Raw genomic sequence first — 23,225 nt, 5'->3', positions numbered from 1 at the left:
CGACCTGACCTGCATCTGCTCTGAACAAGCCTGATGATACATGCACAATGTAGGGTATTCATTGCATATTGCTCTTCAGCAGAACTTCAGCACAAGCACTGACTAAGTAAAAACAACCTTTACCCAAACAGGCCAGCTCAAAATACTACTTGACTTTTCCCCAGACATGATCAGGTTATGTCAGGTTGGGGAGCTTGCACTGGTACAGCGCATTGCCGCACCCACCACACAATGAAACAGCTCGGGATCCTGGTTGGCAAATCCATAGGCAGACACGTGTCCATTCCCACCCTCCAGAAATGACCATCTTTCTGCTGCAGCCAGGTGTTATGTGGGCGTTCCCCTTAGCCTGGTCCAGCCGGTCAGGTCCTCAACAATGTGGATCCTGCGAGCCGGATCATCATCGGGGAATCACGCCACATGGCTGTAGTACCGTAACTGGTGCTCTCTCACAATGAAAGTAGTGTGCCTCATTCTGGACTTAGTGAGCAACCGCTCGTTCAACACAAAGTCAACCCAGTGGTACCCAAGGACTTTCCAGAGGGACATGATACCGAAGGAGTCCAGTCTTCATCTCAAGTCACTGGATAATGTCTTTGTCTTGCAAGAAAGGAAGCACCAGGACTCTAAAGACTTGGACCTTTGTCCTTTTGCATAGATATTGGGAGCTCCACACACCCCTTTCCAGCGGCCTCATGACTCCCACATGCTCTCCCATGAATGTCACTGCTGAGGTAAGTAAACCTCTTGAAAAGGTTGACACTCTCTTCGCACACAGACCCACTGCTGATGGCTATGCCTAAGAGGTCATTAAAGGCCAGACATTATATGAGGTTGTAATGTGAAAGAGCAGCTCAACAAGAATTTTAAATGCTGTATTTATTTTAAAAAAAGAAAGTTACCAGCTTTAACAGTAGTGTGTACAAATGAGAAAACTTTATAATGGGATGCAATTTGACCAATTTTATGTCTACCTGTTTTGAAGCATACTAATGTAGATCAACAGAAATTAAGTTGTCATCCAGTGCTGTTGAATGATGAATTTGCGGTAACCTCTGTTCAGGCTTTTGACCTCTATTACTTACTTGTAGAAGACTCACAGGAAATACAAGCTAAAGTAGACTAAGCAGATGGCAATTTTTAGAATCGCCTTAATTTTGCACAGTTTTCATGGTGTTTTTTCTTCATGAAATTAAAAATAGGAGCTGTGGCTGTTTGATGAGCATACATATTGACATGTAATTGCTAGTGCTACTGGGGCAGAGATGGTTCTAATTTGGCCCTTGAAAGGGTAGGCTCAGTTAAAAGCTTGAGAAGCAGAAGAAGAAAGCGTGCATATTGTAACTGTTACACTGGCAAAGGATCCTTTACAAGCCATTGTGAGAAGGTGAGCACCACCAGGGTTTGGCAGTATTGACTTTCAGCAGATGTTCCCCAGAACTAATTTACTGAGGGCACTTGCAGAGAACTAGCAGAGGCCGTTTTTCCAGGCTAAGAAGTGGTTGACAGCTAGCAGCTGTGAAAGGGATGATTGTGTTCCTCGGGAGCAAACACAGGCAACATGGGAGCTGTCTTAGAAATGTAGTGCTTAGTCCCAGCTTTAAGGTGAGTTTTCTAATTTTTCCTCACACAGTAAAAAGATGACTTGCTTGGTTGATCATTGACGCACTTTCTGTTTGGCTGTGTTTTATAATGAACTGTTCTTTGTAAGGTTAATTTGCCTTGTTCCCAATGCAGCCCTCACTCTGACCCAGCATGGGAAAATGTGGCATAAGGAAAAAACATAAATCAACCCCATATATATTGTGGAAATAAGGAGCACAAGAAACAGAAAAAGGGTAGATTGAGTAAAATAAAGTCTTTACAGGCAGGAGTCCAAACCAAAACTGAGTAATAGTATTGAAACCGGTGGTTATATGGGAGAACTGGCAGAAGTGACGTCCGAAAGTCTGGAAACCAGAAGTGATGTCAGTAGAGGTGGAACTGGAAATTGTATATATATATTAGAACAGTAAGAGTTTTTTAGTGAACGGTAAGTTATCAAATACTACTAGATGATTATTTATAATGATTATTGCACAATCTTAACCTGTGCATTTGTTTAAATTACTTTCTAGATTCATGATCTCAAACCCTCCTTTATTTATCAAGGAGTGTCAGTAATGAGCTAACACATATTCTTGCTTACACTTCTGAAGTCCTTGAGTCTCACAATATATCTTTAAACAATGGATGTAAAATTAGCTTAGGAAGTCATAGTTGTCTGTTTTTGTTTCATTCAGGTACATTTCCCATTGATCTCACTAAAACTCGACTTCAGGTACAGGGCCAAGTAAGTGATGTGAAATATGCAGAGATTCGGTACAAGGGGATGTTCCATGCTCTTTTCAGGATATGGAAAGAAGAAGGGTTAAAAGCACTGTACTCTGGGTAAGTGGAAATTAGAAGAGAGCATGGTCTTTAATGTCCATATGGATTATATTTATTGTAATTAAGAATCAGAATGCAAAGTGTACACTGTTGATTATCCAAGTATATTTGAATGTAAATACAAATGTTAGTATTGAATTTAGACATTTGTATTTTTTTGATGAAATTATTTAATGTCTTTCATTTAATATGTCTGTTCAATAGCGCCCCTTCAAATGGAACTTGTGTAGTCCAGATTTTAAGGTATAAAAGAAATAATTTTGATGGAAATAACGTGATTTCCAAGGGTAAGGCTGATGAGGAACTATTAGTAAAAAAAAATCTTTTTTGTGTCCATTTACTGTATATAATATCCGTCTGATGTTTTATTTATTAAGGCAGATGATAATTATGTATGAGAAACTGGTCCATTTTCATTACTTGCTTAGCCTATGTACAGTATGTTGAGAGCCAGAGCATATGCTGATAAAAATGGGTGCAAGGTGGGAACCATCCCTGGATAAGGTAAAAGCAGGACATAACTTTGAAAATGCTGAAGTCTCAGTCATACTGGGCCATTTAAGTCATGCCAGTTCACCTAAAACTTTCGAAAGTAGGAAGACAACTGAAGGAAAAATCACAAAGATATGAGGACATCTGGAAACTGAAAAGAAGTGGGGACAAGTCTAGTATTCAAGCACAGGGCTCTGAAGTTGAAAGGCAGCAGTATACTATAATACACCCCCATCTTAAAATATTTAGTGTATTATATACTGTTGTAGTTCCCATTAATAAAGTGTGGTGCACATTCACAATTATGATATAGTTAAAAGACAAAGAATTAACATGCATTAAAACAAGAATATAATGTTTTATAACTGTCAGAAAGACCATTCACTGCGTTTTGCAAAAGTATTAAAAGCAATATGCACAATGCTAGTGGTTAGTTCAGCAGTAGGTTGCCAACCTCCATGTAAATTTAAATGGCAGTGAGACACCTTTTAGTTTGCCTGCATAATTTAAAAATTTTTTGTGAATCTTGTACTTGAAGTCAGTGCCTCTTACATTAGTCTTTATTTTTCCTGGAAGATGCCTTTCTGCAGTGTCTTCACTTCCAGAATAGTGGTATATACAGAATGTGTGGAAAAATATACTTTTTACTATTAATATAGTATACAAGGGAGGAAAAGCACATAGAATGCACAAACTTTCTTATTCCTATTCAGCTTTCCAACTTTCATATGTCATCAAAGAACTCTACCATCCGCCCTGGTGTTTCTCTCTCTCTCTCTCTCTCTCTCTGTTTCTCTTTCTGTATCTCTTTTGAATCACTGAGTAGCTGTCTCAACAATCCCTTACAATTACACAAACCATAGAATGGTCAGAATTGAAGTAATTTTGCTGCTTTTTAAAACTGATTTTAGAAACTCTTATCAGTGACATCACCAGAATCGCCATTTTGTATTTCTGTTGTTTTAGAAATTGTTATTTTCTGTTTTGGTTTGTGTTGTTAGAGCACATATGTGTACAGCATATATGTGTGTATGTGATATAACAGCATCAGTTTTTAGGGGACAAAGGCACAAATTATTTAGCTCCTCGAGCAATTTCATTTGTCTTCAGATTTTCTATGGGTTTTGATCTTTTGCGCATTTACTTCTTTGGTTCATGCACCTCAGTGAATTTTAAGGTTTCTGATAGAGCCTGTATGGCTACACATTTGGATTTCCCTTAAGTTTCTCGTTATTTTAAAATAAATACTTGTGTGCTCTGTGGATTTGCAACAAGAACTTTCTTTTGATCTGTAATTATGACATCAACCTTTTTTTGTATGCATCATCCTTTGTTGATCACAGCTCATGGTTGTGCTTTATTTCGAGATAGGGGGCAACATGTTTTCATATCCTTCTTCAAAGCTGGGAAAGTCTCCATTATTTAAAAATCTGATTAGACAATTGTATGTAATGCAGTAACAAAAATAAAATTTGATTTTATTTATAGAGGTGTGTTGTGGATTACTGAATGTGCTTACTCCAAGTGTCTAGGGGACTCTAGATAGATTTGATTTTAGAAATGAATGGAATAATTTTCTGTGCTGTCATATTGGATAAACTGATATGAACAGTAGTACTTGATCATGAAGCGAATTTCTTAATCTTTATAGTTATGGTATCTGATTTACTTAAGATATTGATAAAATTGTAAACTGAATATGTAATTTTCTATAGTAATTACACTGTATCTTTAAATATTTTATGTCCGCTTTTTTGATTGCATGTATTTTTGTTTTAGCATTGCCCCTGCTATTTTGAGACAGGCTTCTTATGGAACTATTAAGATAGGTACCTACCAGAGCTTCAAACGTCTGTTTGTTGACAAACCAGAAGGTAAGTGAGTCAACAGTGCAAAGGAAGGCTTTTTATTTTACTAGTTTCTTTTTTTTTGCTGTCTGGTTATAGCCTGTCATTACTAGGTAGAGCATAATCACTTATTTACAGTGCTTTATGTTATTCTTTGTTCCCAAGCCAGATAGAACTAGAGAGAAAAAACAAACTCCAAATATAACTCCTGTTACTTTGGAAATCTTCGTAGGTCACCCGCAACCTCTACCTTCATGCCTTCCTTATTTCCCAGTTGCTTTTACTTCCTTCACCTCTATCATTATGCACCTCCTCACCCAATAATTCTTTGTTTTGGCTATGCATGACCAGTTTCTGCTCATTCTTTACCTAAGCTCTTCTCTTTTTTTCTCTTATTCACAGTGAAACTAATACTGATCAATTTCTTGTCTGGGTTTCCAGGTTTTCTTCCTCATTGATGGTTTTTTACCTTCAACACTAGAAGAGGTTTCTTGAAAACTTAAAATTAGTGAAACACTAAACACTGCATTCATGCACATCTCATAATTGGTATCACTGCTGGGAGTGTAGTTCTAACTGTATTATACAGTATTCTGCTTTTAACACATTGCCTTAATAGTATACCCTGTATGTTTTTTTTTCAGAATAACTCTAACTCTATATACGCTAAGAGTGCCAGAGAGCTGACTGAATTATACCTGTCTAATGAAAACACCATTAACACACACTTGGTCTTGAACCCAACATATAAATAATAAAGAATTTATGACCAATACCGTCTGAATGCCACCTTACTAATTTACCCCAACCACTGTACAACCTCCCCTTTCATCCCCACCCTTGTGGTATTTGTACAACTTTTAGAAATATACTGTTTTTCAGTTAATTTTAATCAAGTATGAACTTCACCCCATATAGGGAAATACATCTGTGAAAATCTTTCTTAGTTTTCTTTAACCAAAAGTCCTTTCATTTTCTGATGTTACGTGTCCATATTCAGGGTCACATGTGGGAAAGCCTTTCCCCCATCATAGTGCACATTCACAAAAGGCATATCATCAGTCCATGCAACATGAATATCTTTGGGATGTTGGAGGAAAATCAGAGTTCCTGGAGGAAAACAAACATAGAGGCAGGGAGAGTGGGCAAACTTCACATAGGCAGTGAATAAACTGAGATTGAAGCTCAGTCTTGTAGTGCTGTCAGAATTCAACACTACATTCAGCACTACACCATAATGCATCCTAACGAGTTAGTGCAGGCTGAATGTGCAAAATGCAGATTAATTTGTTTAAAGCAGATTTCCCTGAATAATGTCAGGCCTTCTATTAGTGATTTGAAACTGCAGACGAATTATTCTAAAAGAATGTAATTGGTCAAAGACAAAGAAAGATGATTGAAAGATGGTGGCCTATTGTAAGTCCAGACTTAATCTCTATTGAGATGTTAAGGTAGAACCAAAAAAGTATAATAAATATTTTAAAATCCACAAATGTCAGTAAGCCATCTCTGTTGTCAAATCATTTTGTTATTGTTAGAACATTAGAACAGTCTGGACAAGAACAGGTGCCTCATGTATAAACGGTGCGTACGCACAGAAATGTTGCGTATGAACTTTTCCACGTTCAAATTGCGATGTATAAAACCTACACTTGGCGTAAAGCCACGCACTTTTCCACGGTACCTCATACCTTGTGCATACAAGTTCTCCGCCGGTTTTGCAGACTGGTGGCACCCAGCGTCAAAGCAATGCTACTGTTCCTGTGTGGTTACACCTTATTTTCCTAATGCGGCTTTATAAATACACTGAAACTAACCGCATATTGTTTATTATTGTAATGCATCTGATTGTAATTAACTTGTAACAATATAATGGTCCAGGGAACTGCCATAGTATTCCAAATACCATAACTGCTTTAGCGTTGTTACTGTCACTGCACCTTCTTCTTCTTTCAGCTGCTCCCGTTAGAAGTTGCCACAGCAGATCATCTTTTTCCATATTACTCTCACTGCACCACTCGGAGTATTTATATCACTGTATCTGAGTGTAAATCACAGCAGCAGCTGATCAGAAAGAGAATTATCGGTATACAGCTTCAAGGACACGCTGTCTCAGCCACTGCAAAACGTTTTAAAGCCTTTCCTGTATGGATCTCGCGGTTCAGAAACGGTTTCATCCCAAGAACTTTAAATGCACTCAATCAATTGCACCTTGTAGAACTGTTTGTACTTATAAGTACAATCACCCCACTGTAAACTTGCACTATAGTTATATCGCACAACCTGAGACACTTTATAAAGCGCGTATTTACATATGATGATGATATTTTTAAGGTGAAATGTAGCAAAATATGTTTATTAAATTATACAGATAAAACTTTAACTTCATTTAAATAATCTATATTCTTCACTGGGAGTGTCGTGAAGGATAGAATAATTACACATGTACTACGAAGATATTTCAATGTTCATTAAACGTTTTGAAGAATCGGCGCTAAGCTTACAGATGGCTTAACTTCTATTACAGAGCTGATTGTGTGGCGATCGGTTACTTGGGGAAAGATAAGCAAGGACTGCAGTGGCGGCTACGCCAATATATATTGAATATAAAACAGAAAGAGAAAATAACAACACAGCTAAAAACGCAGCGACAAATTTCGGCAAAAGTTAAATGCTTGTGTCATGAGCATGAGTTGGCTATGCAGTGTCTGCAAAGGACGTGGCCATCCACCGTGCATAAGCTGCCTTACTGACATTGGCGGGCGAAGGAGCCACCGATTCTTTCTCTGCCCAGTGCCACCACAAGCCTAGAGCCGCCCCTGAGTACTGCTGCAATAAATTATTTCGTCAAAGTGAAACACATGTTTAATAACGTGCTTTAACTCCTATCATCATAAAAATGATATCACGTATACATCTCAGTATTTTAGTTATTCAGAGAGCTGTAATATCACGAATGTAATGGATTCTGTGTCCAGTTGGAGGAAGAGAGCTGGTTTAGGAAGCAAGTAGTGATTCACACACATAGAGCACATAGAAGATCAAATACAGTACAAAGCATTTAACGTGCTACTTTAATCACAATGTGATTTGAGAAACTGGTTAATTAAACAATTTTAAGATGAAGTTTATGATGTTCTACTTTAATGACAAAATAAACTACGTGATTAAAGTGGAAATGTCGAGAGTGAAGTTGACATTTCATGATTTTTTCCCGCTGTGTGCCTTTTTTTCTCTGTATCCTAATAAGCTTTCATATGACATTCAGACAGTGGGCTACAACTCGCCTTGTCACGGCGACTTTGATATGTGACTTCTTTTTTATTTCCGGCACTGTGCGATTTTGTGAACATGAGCTTTCAAGTTTCTCCAACACGCTATGTCACTTGATCAACTTCCTTTTGTTGATTATGCCACGGTTTATTTGAACAAATAGTATGTTTTTCCTTTGCCTCCACTTGGTATTCACTGAAATTCTTATATTTTCCCCCGTGCCTTTCCCATTCTCTTTTCACAGAATGCTGAGCTTAAGGGCGATTTATATTGATTTGTATATTCAAAGAGGCGTAATTCTGGGTGGAGTTGGGGCGTTACATGAAGCGCGTGCACGAGCGTTAGCTTTCACGCTGATCGGGATTTATATAGCGGAAGAACATGGAAGTTGGAGTACGCACAGATTCCTGCATCTGGATTTTTCTGTGCGTAAGCACATTTCAGCTTTTGTGCTTACGCCATGTTATAGTGCGAGTTCTACACACGGCATTATACATGAGGCCCCAGGTCATTCGGCCCAACAAAGCTCGCCAGTCCTATCCAATTAATTCTTCTGAAATAATGTCAAGTCTAGTTTAGAAAGTCCATAAAGTCCTGCCGTCTACCAAACTACCTGGTAGTTTATTCCATGTGTCTATGGCTCTTTGTGTGAGGAAAAACCTCCTAATATTTGTGAGAAATTTACCATTAACAAGTTTCCAACTATGTCCATGTGTTGTGGATGATGTCGATCCACTGTACTAATTCCCTTCTTAATTTTAAACACTTAAGTTTTGTCACCTCTTAATCTTCTTTTGCTTAAACTGTATAGGCTCAGCTCTTTTAATCTTCCCTTGTAATTCATTCCCTGTAACCCTGGAATCAGCCTTGTCACTCTTCCCTAATATAACTATGTAATATAAAATAAGGAAAAGTTGAATTGTTGACAGTATTAGTTATAAAAGAAGAAAAGCAAAAGTTGAATATACATTTTGGCAGATGGAAGATAGTAATATTATTTATTATTTTTTTTTGCAGATGAAACTTTATTTATCAATGTATTCTGTGGAGTTTTGTCTGGTGTAATTTCCTCTTCCATTGCCAATCCTACAGATGTCTTAAAGGTAAGAATAATATATTTTGTTCTAAGTATTGTTTTCAAAATTGTCCAGTAACCACATTCTGCTGGGTAAATTATCTTGTTATTTTTATTTGGTTTAAATTGATGTCTTTAAAAAAATGTAAAATATTTTGCTTTTTCAACTGTATAGACTGCCATAGTTTAAACCCTTCTTCGATATATTGACAAAGGACAGGAACTTCGTAGCCATTACAGGGTTGTTTTGCATCCTGTGAACTTTTACATCCTCATGAATGGTAACATATGCCAGCCACAATCTTGTTTGTATCTGTCAGGAGACTGAAACATATTTCTAAACTAATTTTACAATTAATAGTTTGATTTGACTGTAGTAGGAAGTCTACGTGCATACTTAAAAGTATCATGACACACTGGTTTAAAGTATATTTTATATATCTCGTAAAAAGTTAGAGAAAAATGTTTTTAGTACTGTTTTTATTGAAAAGGAGGAGGAAACAGAATCCAATAACTTGAATAGCTGATCATTTTTGTTTTGTTCTTATTTAATTGTGAATAATGAATAAGGAATTAGGTTATGTGTATTGCATATAGTGAAAAAGTAAAATGTAGCTCAGTATCCATAGTTTATGCAGGTTTCTTTTTTAGTTTTCTTATTGGTACAGATTTTTGGAGGTAACTGTATATTTTCAATATAGGCAGACACATTCATAACCTGATTTTTTATGTAAGTTGGAACTTGCACTGAAAATTTCCATTAATGGAAATATCAGCTAGCATGAATAATGCATTCTTATTTATTTTACAGAAAAACCTGTCAAACTTATTAATAACATTAAAGCAAAGCAATATTACTTTAAATTACAAAGCATAAATCATTTATACTAAAATGAAGAATGAGTAAGCATACTATGCTGAAGATTTGAATAGATATCCTGGACTTTTTGATAATGGAAATACTGTAGTATCTCATAATAATAATAATAAACATAATAATGGCATGGAAAGCTATTGCTAACTGACAACTGATAGCATATCTCTGCTGAGGGACTGGCAAAAGTATTACTCCCCTTCTACCAGTAGCTGTACTGCTTTAGGCGGTGGCACAACTGAGACATGTATCTAGGAGCCAAGTAATTACAAACAGCAGGTTCTGCCTCTCCTCAGCTAAATGGACAATTGCTTATCCAGCCTCTTACCTGTGCCCGAGCTTATTACATTGCTGCACCTGCTGTTGGCTACATTCAGTAACACAAGCTGTCTTTGCTGAGGGATTACTGAGTGTCACCTTTCCCTCCCAGCAGTAAAAACTCCCTGAGACAACATGACTAGGATATGTAGTTAGGACACTGGGAATTACAAGCAGTGGATCTTACCACTCCAGTTAAACAGCCAGCTGATGATCAAGCTGCTTGCCTGTAACTCCGTTTGCAGCACATGCTACCGATTACATTCAGCGACACATGTGCATGAAAAAATGATTGAAAATGGTGGTAAAAGTATGTATTGTTCGATACTGTGCCTCACTGTTAATGATTGCTGCTTTGTATTTTTCCATATCCAAAGTAGTTTGAGTTTTTTATAAGTTAAAAAATAAAGTCAGTAGATAAAAATTAACTGAAATTCAGTTTAAAATAAAACTTTATGGGTTTAATATTACGTCTGAGTCATTATCAAAACTTAAGACCAAGGTAACCAGGGCCACCCTTTATTCCTTTTACTAAGCTAAAGCTGAGTCACGTTTTTGAGATCACCAGCTTGTTCAAGTTAATTTTTAATTCTGCACTTTTATGCATTTTCAAAGTGTATTTTCTTTGTAAACACAGAAAACCTTACCTTTACCTTTCTTTCACTTTTCCATTCGATGTCATGGAAAACAAATCTGGTAAGGTGGCATTGGGATAATAGCAATGATGTAAAATAAAATTGTCCCTAGCATTCTTTAAGGAATACTTCTCCCGACCATGCCCACTTTCCTGGCTCCAGTCTCTCATGTCATTAGGACAATGAGGAAGACCATACACTGACAAACAGCATGTTACATTATTGAGTGGAACTCAGGATGAGATGACAAAAAAAAGGCATGACAGCTAAGTAAAACATGGCATGATCTACAGCAGGGGTTCATAAGCTTTTTATTCAAGGACTCAAATAAGAAAATCGATGCCATACTTGTTCCCGAAAAGAGGATTATTATAATGACCATAAAGAGCCATAAATAGACAAATAACAATGGCCATATAATGAAAAACAGCAATGTTTTATTTCCTTTGAAGCATATGTAAATAGTTTGTGTAAGCTTTAGTAAAGCTGAGAGAAATTAATTTCTGGGGTGCAGTGCAAGGATATAATGATTGATTTTTTGAAAAGATAGTATGAGTGATCACTTAACTTACTTCATTCATGGCACCAGGTAAGAAGTTATACAGTCAAAAAAATGGATGCAATATACAATCTAATGCATTTCTGGATACATTACAGATACCACAAATAGACGCTTTTAGTGTGGAGGAACTTGATAAACCTCTGTCGTTATCAAAATTACTAGATGCTATAAAGTCACTCCAAGGTGGAAAAGCAGCAGGCCCTGATGGCTACCCTGCAGAGTTTTACAAGAAATTCTCCACTCAGCTAGCTCCCCTCCTATTAGCAACATTTACAGAAGCCAGAGATAACCAATCTCTTCCACAAACCTTTCGCCAAGCACTAATCACTGTCTTTCCAAAACAAAATAAGGACCTTATTACAATGTGCATCATACAGACCAATTTCACTTCTGAATAACAATGTTAAAATACTCTCTAAAATCATAGCCAGAAGGATGGAGAAAGTGCTCCCCTTGGTAATATCACAAGACCAAACTGGATTTATTAGGGGCCGACACTTGCCTTCAAATCTTCAACGCCTGTTTAATGTAATATACTCACCAACTAAATCAAACACCCAAGAAATATTATTATCATTGGATACAGAAAAAGCATTCGACATGATTGAATAGAAATACACTTTTACTACATTGGAGAAGCTTGGGTTTGGCCCGAACATTTGTGCATGGATTAAATTACTGTATACTAACCCAGAAGCTTCAGTTTGCATCAATAACATTTGCTCAGACTACTTTAAACTAGAACGTGGCACTAGACAAGGATGCCCCTTGTCACCACTGCTGTTTGCGATTGCCATTGAACCACTGGCAATACATTGTCGAAATACTGATCAGATAAAGGGGATTAGCAGAGAAGGACTGGAACAGAAAATCTCATTATATGCAGATGACATGGTACTGTATATATCGGACCCAGAAAATTCTGTGCCTGCAGTCTTAGCAGCACTCACAGAATTTCAAAAGATCTCTGGTCTCAGAATTAATCTGAATAAAAGTGTACTCTTTCCAGTGAATTCTCAAGCATATAATATTAGATTAGACACCCTACCTTTTATCATTGCAGAACAGTTTAAATACCTAGGGTAAACATCACAAGTAAACATAAAGCTCTATATCAACAAAATTTCGCGTCTGCATGGAAAAAATTAAACAAGACTTGCATAGATGGTCAACCCTTCATCTCACACTAGCTGGAAGAATTAACACTGTTAAGATGAATATTCTTCCTAAGCTCCTTTTTATTTCAAAACATCCCAATATACATTAATAAATCATTCTTTAAGCAATTAGATTCAACAATAACCTCATTTATTTGGAATTCAAAACATCCACGCATCAAAAGAGCGACCCTACAAAGACAAAAGGCAGAAGGCGGCATGGCTCTACCTAACTTCCAGTTTTATTACTGGGCAGCAAATATACAGGCGATAAGAACCTGGACACAAATAGAAGAACATACACAGGCTTGGACCGCAATAGAAGTAAAATCCTGCAGTACTTCTTTGTATTCCTTGCTCTGTGCTCCAATAAACACACGTTATCGGCAATACACTAATAACCCAATTGTGCTCCACTCACTTAGAATCTGGAACCAATGTAGAAAGCATTTTAAGACGGAGAAGCTTCTTCTGTGGCACCCTGCAAGAGAACCACCTCTTTCAACCTTCACAAACATATGCAGTTTTTAATATCTGGAAAAAATTTGGAATTAACTTGCTTAGAGATCTTTATATAGACAACGTCTTTGCATCCTATGAACAATTACATTCCAAATTTAACATTCCAGCTACACATTTCTTTCACTATCTTCAAATCAGGAACTTTGTTAAACAGAACCTTCCAGATTTTCCTCATCTTGCACCCTCATCCATGCTGGAAAAATATTGCTCAATCTCAAGGATTAGACTCCATCTCTACAATATATAAAATCATTTTACAATCCCTTCCTTTCAAAGATCCAAGAGGACACTGGGAAAAGATCTCTCAATTAATATATCAGAAAAGGAGTGGAAAGTAGCAATGCAGAGAATTCACTCAAGCTCCATATGCAAAGCATACAATTATACAACTCAAAATTATATATCGAGCACATCTGTCTCGACTAAAACTCTCCAAAATGTTTCCAGGGCATGATCCAACCTGTGAACGCTGCAAATTAGTTCCAGCCTCACTAGGTCACATGTTCTGGGCCTGCACCAAATTAACATTATTCTGGACAAAAATTTTAATTACCTTCAGACAGCCTTGGACTCACAATCCCTCCTAACCCATTAACAGCTGTGTTTGGGGTTCTTCCAGAGGGCTTAAAGTGGAGAAAGACAAACAAATTGTGATTGCATTCACTACACTGTTGGCACGCAGACTTATTCTGATAAACTGGAAGAACCCAAACTCTCCTCTTTACGTCAGTGGGAAACCGATGCGTTATATTATTTGAAATTGGAAAAAATCAAATACTCAGTTAGAGGATCTGTACAGAACATGGCAGGATCTAATCAGTAATATTTTAAAATAAGTTCATAAAGCACAGAGAATTTATTAATTTAGGTATGTTTACAAGCCTTAAATTTTACGCCGTTAGGCTTGCTCTCTCTCTCAGGGGTGGGGATCGATCGGTTCTTAACTCAATTTTTCTTTTTGTAAAAAGTTGATTGCTTTGTATGGATTGTAATAAAATTAATAAAAAAATGGATGCAGTTTATTTTGTCTTTAAAATTTTTTAAATAACCTTTTTGAAATTACCTCCAAAATTAATGTAATAGTAGTTTAAACAGTTCAACATACTCCAATTTTCTTTAACTGCTCAATAAACTGAGTAAAAAAATGTAGCCGAATTATTCCTAAAAATGTATGCATTATTTGTATTTTGTATGGTAACAGGATAATCCTGAAGAATAATTTGTCTAGTTTGGAGTGTTAAATGCTACTGGCCAGACATGACTAAATGTCTACAGCTAGTCTCAAACTTAGATATTTTCTGATGTTTCTGCAGCTTTCAGTGATCCTGTCCTTGACATAACCAGCAGATAGAAATTTATCAAACCACTTTAAAACAGTGTTAACAGGAAGAAGTTCTTCATCACTGATGCACATTAAAATTAGATTCTTTCACTGGTTTTGAGAGGGTAGCTGGTGTCATGGGGATTTTAATTTTATATTTTCATGCCATAGAATTGAAAGTTCTCTGTGATGTGTCAATCACATTGTTTCACATAATACCACAATAAATACTATGGTAAATGTCAGTGCAACCAAATTCTGCCTTGGATTTGCTTGGCTAATTTTATTGCACAGTCATGTTGCAACCCATCACAAACATAGCTGCGATCAAATTTGGGTACTGATCCATAGTTTAAGAATTACTGATCTAGGGAGTACCTTTGCATAAAGTCTGAAAAGTGGCAAACAACCCCACAAGTGGCAGGATTCATCATCCTTCGGCTTTTAAAAACATAAAAAACAGACAAAGAATCTTTATAGAATAAAATGTTTTATCTAATACAAATGATATGGGGCACAGTGAAGCACAAAAGATACAGAAGCTGTTGCCTTACTAAAAATCTGCAATTTAGTGGCAAACAAGGACTAGGACACAATCCAAAGAAAGGACAAAAAGCAGAGCAAAGATGTAAAAAAAATCCAGATAATCCACAAAGCACAATAAAAATAGTAATCACAAGATCTCGGCAATGGGAGAGCATACAATGGGCTAAGGGCAGACTATTGATGGTGATAGGCAGGTAGCCCAGCCTCTTGGGGAACCACCCACAAAATACATGGAACATAACAGAACATGCATAGACAGGTTAGGAGCATGCACTGATACAGTGCACTGCCACACCCACCACACAACAAACCAACTCAGGATCCAGATTAGGACCCAAGTGCAGCCTTGCAACGGGTGATACCTCAGCACCACACATTTCAAATGTAGTGGAACAGTGTGAGCTTTTTTTATGGTGGCTGGAGTGCCATTTCTGCCACCAACCCCCAAGTTTTTCCATGCAGGTTGGAGGGCCTACATGCAGGGATGGATGCAGATTAACGTCATACCAAAAACTGAGCAATTGCAGGTTAAGGGCCTTGCTCAAGGGCCCAACAGAGCAGAGACCCTTTTGGCATTTTACGGAATTCGAACCGGCAACCTTCTGATTGCCAGTGCAGATCCCTAGCCTCAGAGCCACCACATAGAAGGTAAATGATCAGAAATAATAACATAAACATAAGCGCCAAAAATTAACTAAAAAGACAAAAAAGTAATTGAACCCTGACTGAAATGTAAGAAAATAAATCTAAATACAGTAGAGTCTCGCTTATCTGACCTTTGCTTATCCGACATTCTGTGTTATCCAACGTCCCACCGCAAAAAAAAAAAGGCATCAATCGGCAACAAGAACTGCAAGTTGCGAGTGTGAGCGTAGTCTGTTTTTTGTTGCTCCCGACTCTACCGCAGCTAATTACAGTGGAACCTCGGTTTTTTGAGCATAATTCGTTCAAGAAATGTGCTCGCAGTCCAAAGCACTCGTACAGTACATCAAAGCGAATTTCCCCATAAGAAATAATGGAAACTCAGATGATTCGTTCCACAACCAAAAACTATTCATATAAAAATGATTAATACAAAATGTAAAGCTAGTATTGCTAAAGTACTGAGACTCAGCTTCGTGTTTTCGGGTGCAAGATGGTGACTCGCACGTCACAGCACGCACGTCACAGCACAAACACACACACGCACAAGCAGTCACAATGCTGTAGTAAACAGTATATGCTCGTACGGATGTTGACTATATGAGTGATGGAGTTAAGGCTCTAGAAACTGCAATTAAATACATTGAGCAACAACAAGAAGCTACAGGAATGAACAGAATGATGCTGCAAAGATGGGAAGACTTGGCAGTGAAGAAACGGCACTCGTCAGGAAAGCAGACTACTATCAAAAATTTCTTTAAATCATCACAGGACTGAACATTTTAAGTATAGTACATACTGTATTTAACGTCAGACAATTCTGTAACTGTAAGTTCATTTTTTCAGTTCATTTTTTCTGTTGTTTTGTTGTACAACATGATTATTAGGTTCGTAATGTGTAAAATTATAACATAGTTTGACATTTAATAGGCTTTTTCTTAACACCTTCTATTATCCAACATTTTCGCTTATCCAGCGTTCTGCCGGCCCGTTTATGTCAGACAAGCGAGACTCTACTGTAGTGTTCATGAAAAGCAGGAGGTTGTTGATAGGCAGGTACAAGGAACAGATATGATCTCTGTAAGGTCAAAAGACAGAGTCAAAATCCAAGAAATGGTAGAGTATCCAAAAGTGAAAAAATAATAACTTCTTTATCAAAAATCAATCCAGGCAAAACAGGTCAAAAGGTCAAGAATCAGGACACTAGAACAATAAAGAAGCTCAAAATGGTGGTTGTATTAAAAGCACAAGGTTCACAATGTTAGACCAAAGCCACCATGTTATTTCCCTGGCTTTTCCTAGTAGTTGAATACTGAATAATTGTTGCATACCAACAGACCTAAACAGGAAGCAAGAAGACAGGGTAGAGATGGGCCTCTTGATTTCTGACACTTGTACTGTGTGCTCTGTTTTCAGTTGGCCTGGTCTCATAGTTTGTTGCAAAGCCTTGCAGCATTGTTAAAATGCAGCTACATATGTTGAAGGTTTAGTGACAAGCTAACACTTTTTCACCTAGATAAATGTGTATGCAATTGTGAAGGCAAAATTCTTTATACACCAAACTCTATTTGTTCTGTTTTGAAGTAAATAATTTTTTTAAACCTACATTCTGTGCACAAACATGTACTTGAGTCACAACTGCCTCTTACTTGATGTAGACCTTACATGTTGTGTTACTGTTTGTATCTTGCAAATGATAAATGGTGCATAAACTTTTCCATCAATGCTTGCAAAGTTATGTTTTAATCACTCTCCTAATTAAACACTGCATGAAAAACCCTTCACTTAGCAATACTGTGTCCATGAGGTATTGGGGAGATGCCACTTTATCGTTACCATTGCTGTTATAAGATAAGGTTAAGTAGCCAAGCTGACAGATGTTGCTTCTACTCAAATAAACTTGTCAGTGTTGTTTAAGGAATTCAGATTGGCTTCTGGTCATAATGTGTAAAGCACAGATTTCAGCTTGCAGAGTTTTAGGTGAAATCTAGGTCTGTTTTGCCTTGCTAAAGAAAAAGGGAATTACCAATCTGGTCTGTGCTTAAGGTCCAGTGGCCTTTAAGATTTTATTTTCTCTTGCATTTATGTGTTTATTCCTTTGCTCAATATTCATTCAAAGCCATCAGCAGTGTATCTGAATGTGGAGAGATTGTCGACCTTGTCGAAAGATTTACTTACCTCGGCAGTGGCATTTAAGGCTATGGTGACTGTTCCTATGAAGTCAGTAGATGGATTGGGAGAGCATGGGGGGTCATGAGGTCACTGGAAAGGGGTGTGTGGCACTCCTGATATCTATGCAAAAGGATGACGGTCCAAGTCTTTAGAGTCCTGGTGCTTCCTGCCTTGTTATATGGTTGTGAGACATGGACGCTATCCAGTGACCTGAGATCAAGACTGGACTCCTTTGGTTCTGTGCCTCTTCAGAGAATCCTTGGGTACCGCTGGTTTGACTTTGTGTTGCATGAACGGTTGCTCATTGAGTCCTGAATGCAGCACATTACCTGCATTGTAAGGGAGCATCAGTTAAGGCACAATGGCCGTGTGGCGCAGTTCCTCAAGGGTGATCCTCATTGTTGAGGAAAGGCCATGTAACACCTGGCTTTGACAGATAGAGGGTAATTTCTAGAGGGTGGGACATGACCGCGTGTCTGCCTGGGGGGTTGAGAACCAGGGATCCTGACCTGTCATGTTGTGGGGCCGGCAACGCACTGTACCAGTGCATGCTTCCTGTCCTGACCTGATTCATATGCTCCATTTTTGTTTCATTAAAAAATCCAGCATTTTTTTTTTTACTGTGCTATATTCTTAAATGTTTTTTTTATCCTAGGATCCCACAGCCCTGACAGGGTTAATCTGTTGATATTATACCTCCCATCTAATAGAGTTAAATAAAATAAACTTTAGTCATTATTGCTTACAGGTGGATGGACAAATATGAAAGCAGTAATTCAAAACATAAAGTCTGTTGTTTTAGTGTACAAAACCATTGTTTTATTATAAGTGAAGTTACTTGCTACACTCTCTGTCTTCCCAGTTCACTGCACATCTGATAAAGGTCTGTACAATTTGTTGGCTCATTTTGTCCTGAATATCCATTATAATAAAGTATTGCCTGCTGTTAAGCACTTGTGTTCTGGGTGATTTAGGGTTTTGATCCTAGCCTCCTTCTCTAGCTTTAGAGGCTTTCTCTTTATCTCTTGTCTTTCATTAGTGCATGTTTTCTTGTATCCAGTTTGATTTTGCCTTTGATTAATACTTCATTTTATGTACTATACCATACCCTTACCCCACTACAATTGTGGTTGTCTGCTACTGTAAATCCTGAAGACCACACTTTACCAAAAGCTCAAAAAAGTATATCAAACAAAGAGGTTAGTTATTTGCATAAGTAATAGCTTTCCACTTTGTAATCAGTTTTTCACATTCTTCTCTAGTTGAATACATATTAATTTAAATTCATCAGAAACAATTCTCAAACACTTAATCAAACAGCTTTGTAATTTAAAGGTGATTACTGTTTAGGACAAAATTTCTTCCTCTGTTCATTCTTTTCAAGAACATGCGAATGCAATGCACTGCTTCCTGATCACTTAATGTGATGGTGGAATGAACAGCATATGATACTGGGTTCCCGCTATGTGTTTTGGCCCTAAATGCTTCATTAGCAAGTTTTAAATACAGAGATGTGAGGTGTACAGTACTGTGACTAATGTATTGCTTGTTCACAAGCCATTATGTTCAGTGTAAAGTTGCACATTATTGGTATTCACCAATAGAGCCGCAGGAATAGTTTTGAATCTGTCCAGAAAACTGCTTCCGGTGTCATGACAAGGCTGTCTGAAGCACCTCCGGGTCATGTGGAAACCAAGGCAGTTCCGCCGGCCAAGGGCAGCGCTATCTGGTGGTACTCAAAGAACCTGACATGGCTGTTTTTTTGACTCCACTCATATGCCATCCTGCGGGTATCGTAATTGGGTTTAGCCCAGAGGAACACTGCCACCTGTTTGGGGGAAATGAAATGCTCCCAGTATTTCTATTTGCCCAGTCCATCCATTATGGCCTCTGGTCTGGGCAAGAATTCATCTTTCATACTGACCACGATGCCTGCCCTTCCTACACTAGGCATAGTCTTATCAGCCTTGAAGAAGGTTCTTATGCAAATTAAATAAACGGTGGGAAATTTCACACAAATTGTAAAAGACAAGGCTTACTCAGTTTGCCGAATTCAGATTTTACATCCAATTTTTTGATACATTGTTGAGTCGAAAATTGTACTTTGTAATAAGAGAAATATTGTATTGCAGTTTATCAGTGCTCCCAGTCAATAATAATTAATAATATTAATAACAGTAATTCAAAAATCTATAATGTTGGTTATATTTTGGTAAACTGTTTCTATTGAATTAAACTATGTTTCAGTTAGATTCAAAGGTTTACCCTGTACGGCAGAATGCATATGAGTGCATGATTGTGACCTTTGATGGACTTGCTTTACATTGCAGCCCTCATCCAAATAAGAAATTTAGAAAACAGATGAACAGATGGATGATTTGATTTCATGAAATTTTACATTTTTTCCAAGAAAGAAAACAAATTTATAGAATGACTGGCAACTAGTACAGAATAATAAGGAGGTGTAATGATTATTTTAGAAGGAAGAAATTCCAAAAATAAAAGTTGCAGACATTGCTTAATTGTTTGATTTCATGTTTTCCTTCTTTGACAGACAGAGAGTGGCAGAAATGTTGAATATTCTTAGGACAATGTATTAATCCCTGAGGGGAAATTGTCTTTTCGCATGAACTTTGGAGGTCAGAGTGCAGGGTCAGCCATTGTACAGTGCCCCTGGAGCAATTTTCAGCTTAATTATGTTAAACCTATTAGCAAAATTTTCCAGTGGTAAGTCTTGATGTACCATTTGCCTGATAATTGGAAAAGCACAAATGTAACTCAAAATCACTTAAATTGTGTGCAATTGTATTCAGAACTAAAGTATGATATACATTTTCATTCTACTTGCAGAAATAAATGACAAGTTAACTAACCTACCAACTTGTACATGACAATATAAAAAACTATTAACCATCTTTCAATTTTATTTAAAGAGTAACCCAATAATGTAGATATTTTAAGATAATGTGAAGGATAGTGTGTGCATCCTGTAAAGCTGAATCAAAAATTTAATTACATGTTTTAAACCATACGAGTTATTTGAACCAAAAAGGTTTCCATAAATATAGCAAAGGTTCATATGTGTCAAAGATGTAAATGAAAAGCAGAATATGGCATAACTCATCTTGAAAACATTCAACATTTTTTAAGATTAAACAATTACTTGTACTCTTTTAGGAATTTTCACAAGAACAGCTTAAGAATTTCATCTGGCAGAACAGAATTAGTATTAATATTTTAATGAGCAGCTCACTATGTAACAGGTTTTCCTAAGCAGTAATTAACTTGAGAAACTTGAACTTACAGGGAGGGCTCGGGAGGCGAACCTGGGTCTCCTAACTGTGAGGCAGCAGCGCTACCCACTGCGCCACCATGCTGCCCTAGCAGAAAGATCCCTTTATTCTTAATTATAATTTGCATATAGCAGAGACTCTGATGTTGAATAATTATACTGTACTTTGTTAGGTGACCATCCTGTGAAATAGGAGCTGGTATGAATTCCATTCCATAAATCCTGATGACAAATTGGACATTGAAGCTGACAAGAGAAAGACTGTATTTCTAGTAGACCAACCGCCAAAAAGATTAATCAGCAGTTAAGAATGAGCACACTATTTAAGTGGTTTTGAAATGAAAAACTGTTGTAGCAAGATCAAATGAAGTCGTGGGCAATTAAAACATTTATTTTTCTCTTACTGTAGATTGCAGAATTTTTTGCAAGCATTGTCTATAAAGATACATTAATAGTATTAATAGTGTGTATGTAACAGTGTATAATAATAATAATAACTATTATATATATGTATGGATAGTATATACATATACATATATTGCGAAACTGATCAGACTCAACACACTTAAAAAAGGTTTGGGGCAGCTAACCGTATATTATCCCTGGCTGCAATGGGCTGAATTCTGACAACAAGTTTCTTGGTTGGAGTCCCGAAATTAACTGATGATGGTTTGTAAAGATGGGGACGTGGGGGGACCGGAAGTGAGCTTCTTCTGACGTCAATCCCGGATCCGGAAGTGATGTTAGTCGAGCCACCAGCGCCGGAAGTGACGTCATCCTAGGATCCAGAAGTGTTCTCATCCTGGGCGCCAGAGCTGGAAGTACCGTCATCCTGGGCGTCAGGAACCGGAAATGACGTCTTGAAGATTGAGTCAGGTTTTCCTGCAGCTGGACTGCAGAGATAACAGGAGAAGATTTAGTGCACCCCACCACCCTCTGGCCTGCTGTGGAATTACCTTCACGTGGTCCATACAACATCCTCCTCCTCGCACGTGCATGACAATATATATATGTTTTTACATATTCAACCAGAGACTGCAAAAGAGGTCTGCTTTTATGGGTGAATGTGTTGTATGATGAACTGTTGTAACATTTTAGGTTGGTCTCTTCCATATGCACACTGATATTAGAATGGACTCTAGCACCCCATAAATATAATCTGCATGAGTGTCCAGTCTAGTAGGTCTGTAATATCTGGAGCCTTTACTGCAACCAGGTTATTAATTAAAAGCAAATAATTTTGCTAAACAGAATATTGCTATTCACATAGTCAATTTGCTATTGTTTCTGTTATTCTACTGTATCAAAAATTCCTACAAGTGTACATTTTAACTATTTAGCAAATTCAACATGCTCAGTGTACCAGAGTAGATTATAACCACTCAGTCCCTCAAGTTTTATTTTACTGTGCAATTATGTCGAAAAAATATTTTTAAAAGAAGTGTTTAAAGGTGAAAGTATCACAGGGGTGAAAATGTGACCAATGTTTGCTGTCCATCCATTGAAGACCAGTGCATGTCTTTGACACGAGCCTGCAAATTAAGATGAAAGAAATTGTATTAAAAATTAATTGAAATTAAAGATTAAATTGACTCAAATAAAGAGAAATGTTGAAACTGAATACCATCTTATACTGAGATGAGTGCAGGACAAGGTCAGTGCTATCGAGCTGTCTATGTCAGTGCATACTGCAAATGAGTCATTGTACCCCTGGGCTCGGTCATTTAAGACAGATGAGAACCATGACTAGGATAGCCAAATACCTTTATTGGTCGGAGTGAACAAAGGAAGTGGCAGATTGAGTCAGAGATTGTGCAGTGTGCCAAATGGAAGAACCAGTGAAACAGAGGGATGTCTTCAGGTCCCATACCAGTGGAACAGGAGCCATTTAAGAGAATGGAAGTGGCTATAGTGGGTCCAGTCCTGAAGAGTAATTCTAGGCAAAAATATATACTAATATTGAACAACAAGGCCACAGGATTGTTTGAAGCAATTCCTCTGTGAAACCTTAGGGCAGGCCATGTTGCCAGGAAACTGATTGAGGAATTCTCAAGGGTGGATGTCCCT

At 37.4% G+C, this 23,225-nt stretch overlaps 1 protein-coding gene across 1 annotated transcript in view; it reads left to right on the top strand.

Annotated features, from left to right (window-relative positions):
- Positions 1-23,225, top strand: part of LOC120523704 (kidney mitochondrial carrier protein 1) — a 45,939-nt gene that overhangs the window by 5,779 nt on the left and 16,935 nt on the right. The window contains exons 3-5 of the mRNA XM_039745270.1: positions 2,283-2,430; positions 4,702-4,796; positions 9,060-9,145. Coding sequence (XP_039601204.1) covers positions 2,283-2,430; positions 4,702-4,796; positions 9,060-9,145 — 329 coding nt within the window. The remainder of the gene's footprint in view (positions 1-2,282; positions 2,431-4,701; positions 4,797-9,059; positions 9,146-23,225) is intronic.

This window comes from Polypterus senegalus, chromosome 2 (assembly GCF_016835505.1).
Source record: "Polypterus senegalus isolate Bchr_013 chromosome 2, ASM1683550v1, whole genome shotgun sequence".
Lineage (NCBI taxonomy): Eukaryota > Metazoa > Chordata > Cladistia > Polypteriformes > Polypteridae > Polypterus > Polypterus senegalus.
This window is presented reverse-complemented; position numbering and strand designations above follow the sequence as displayed.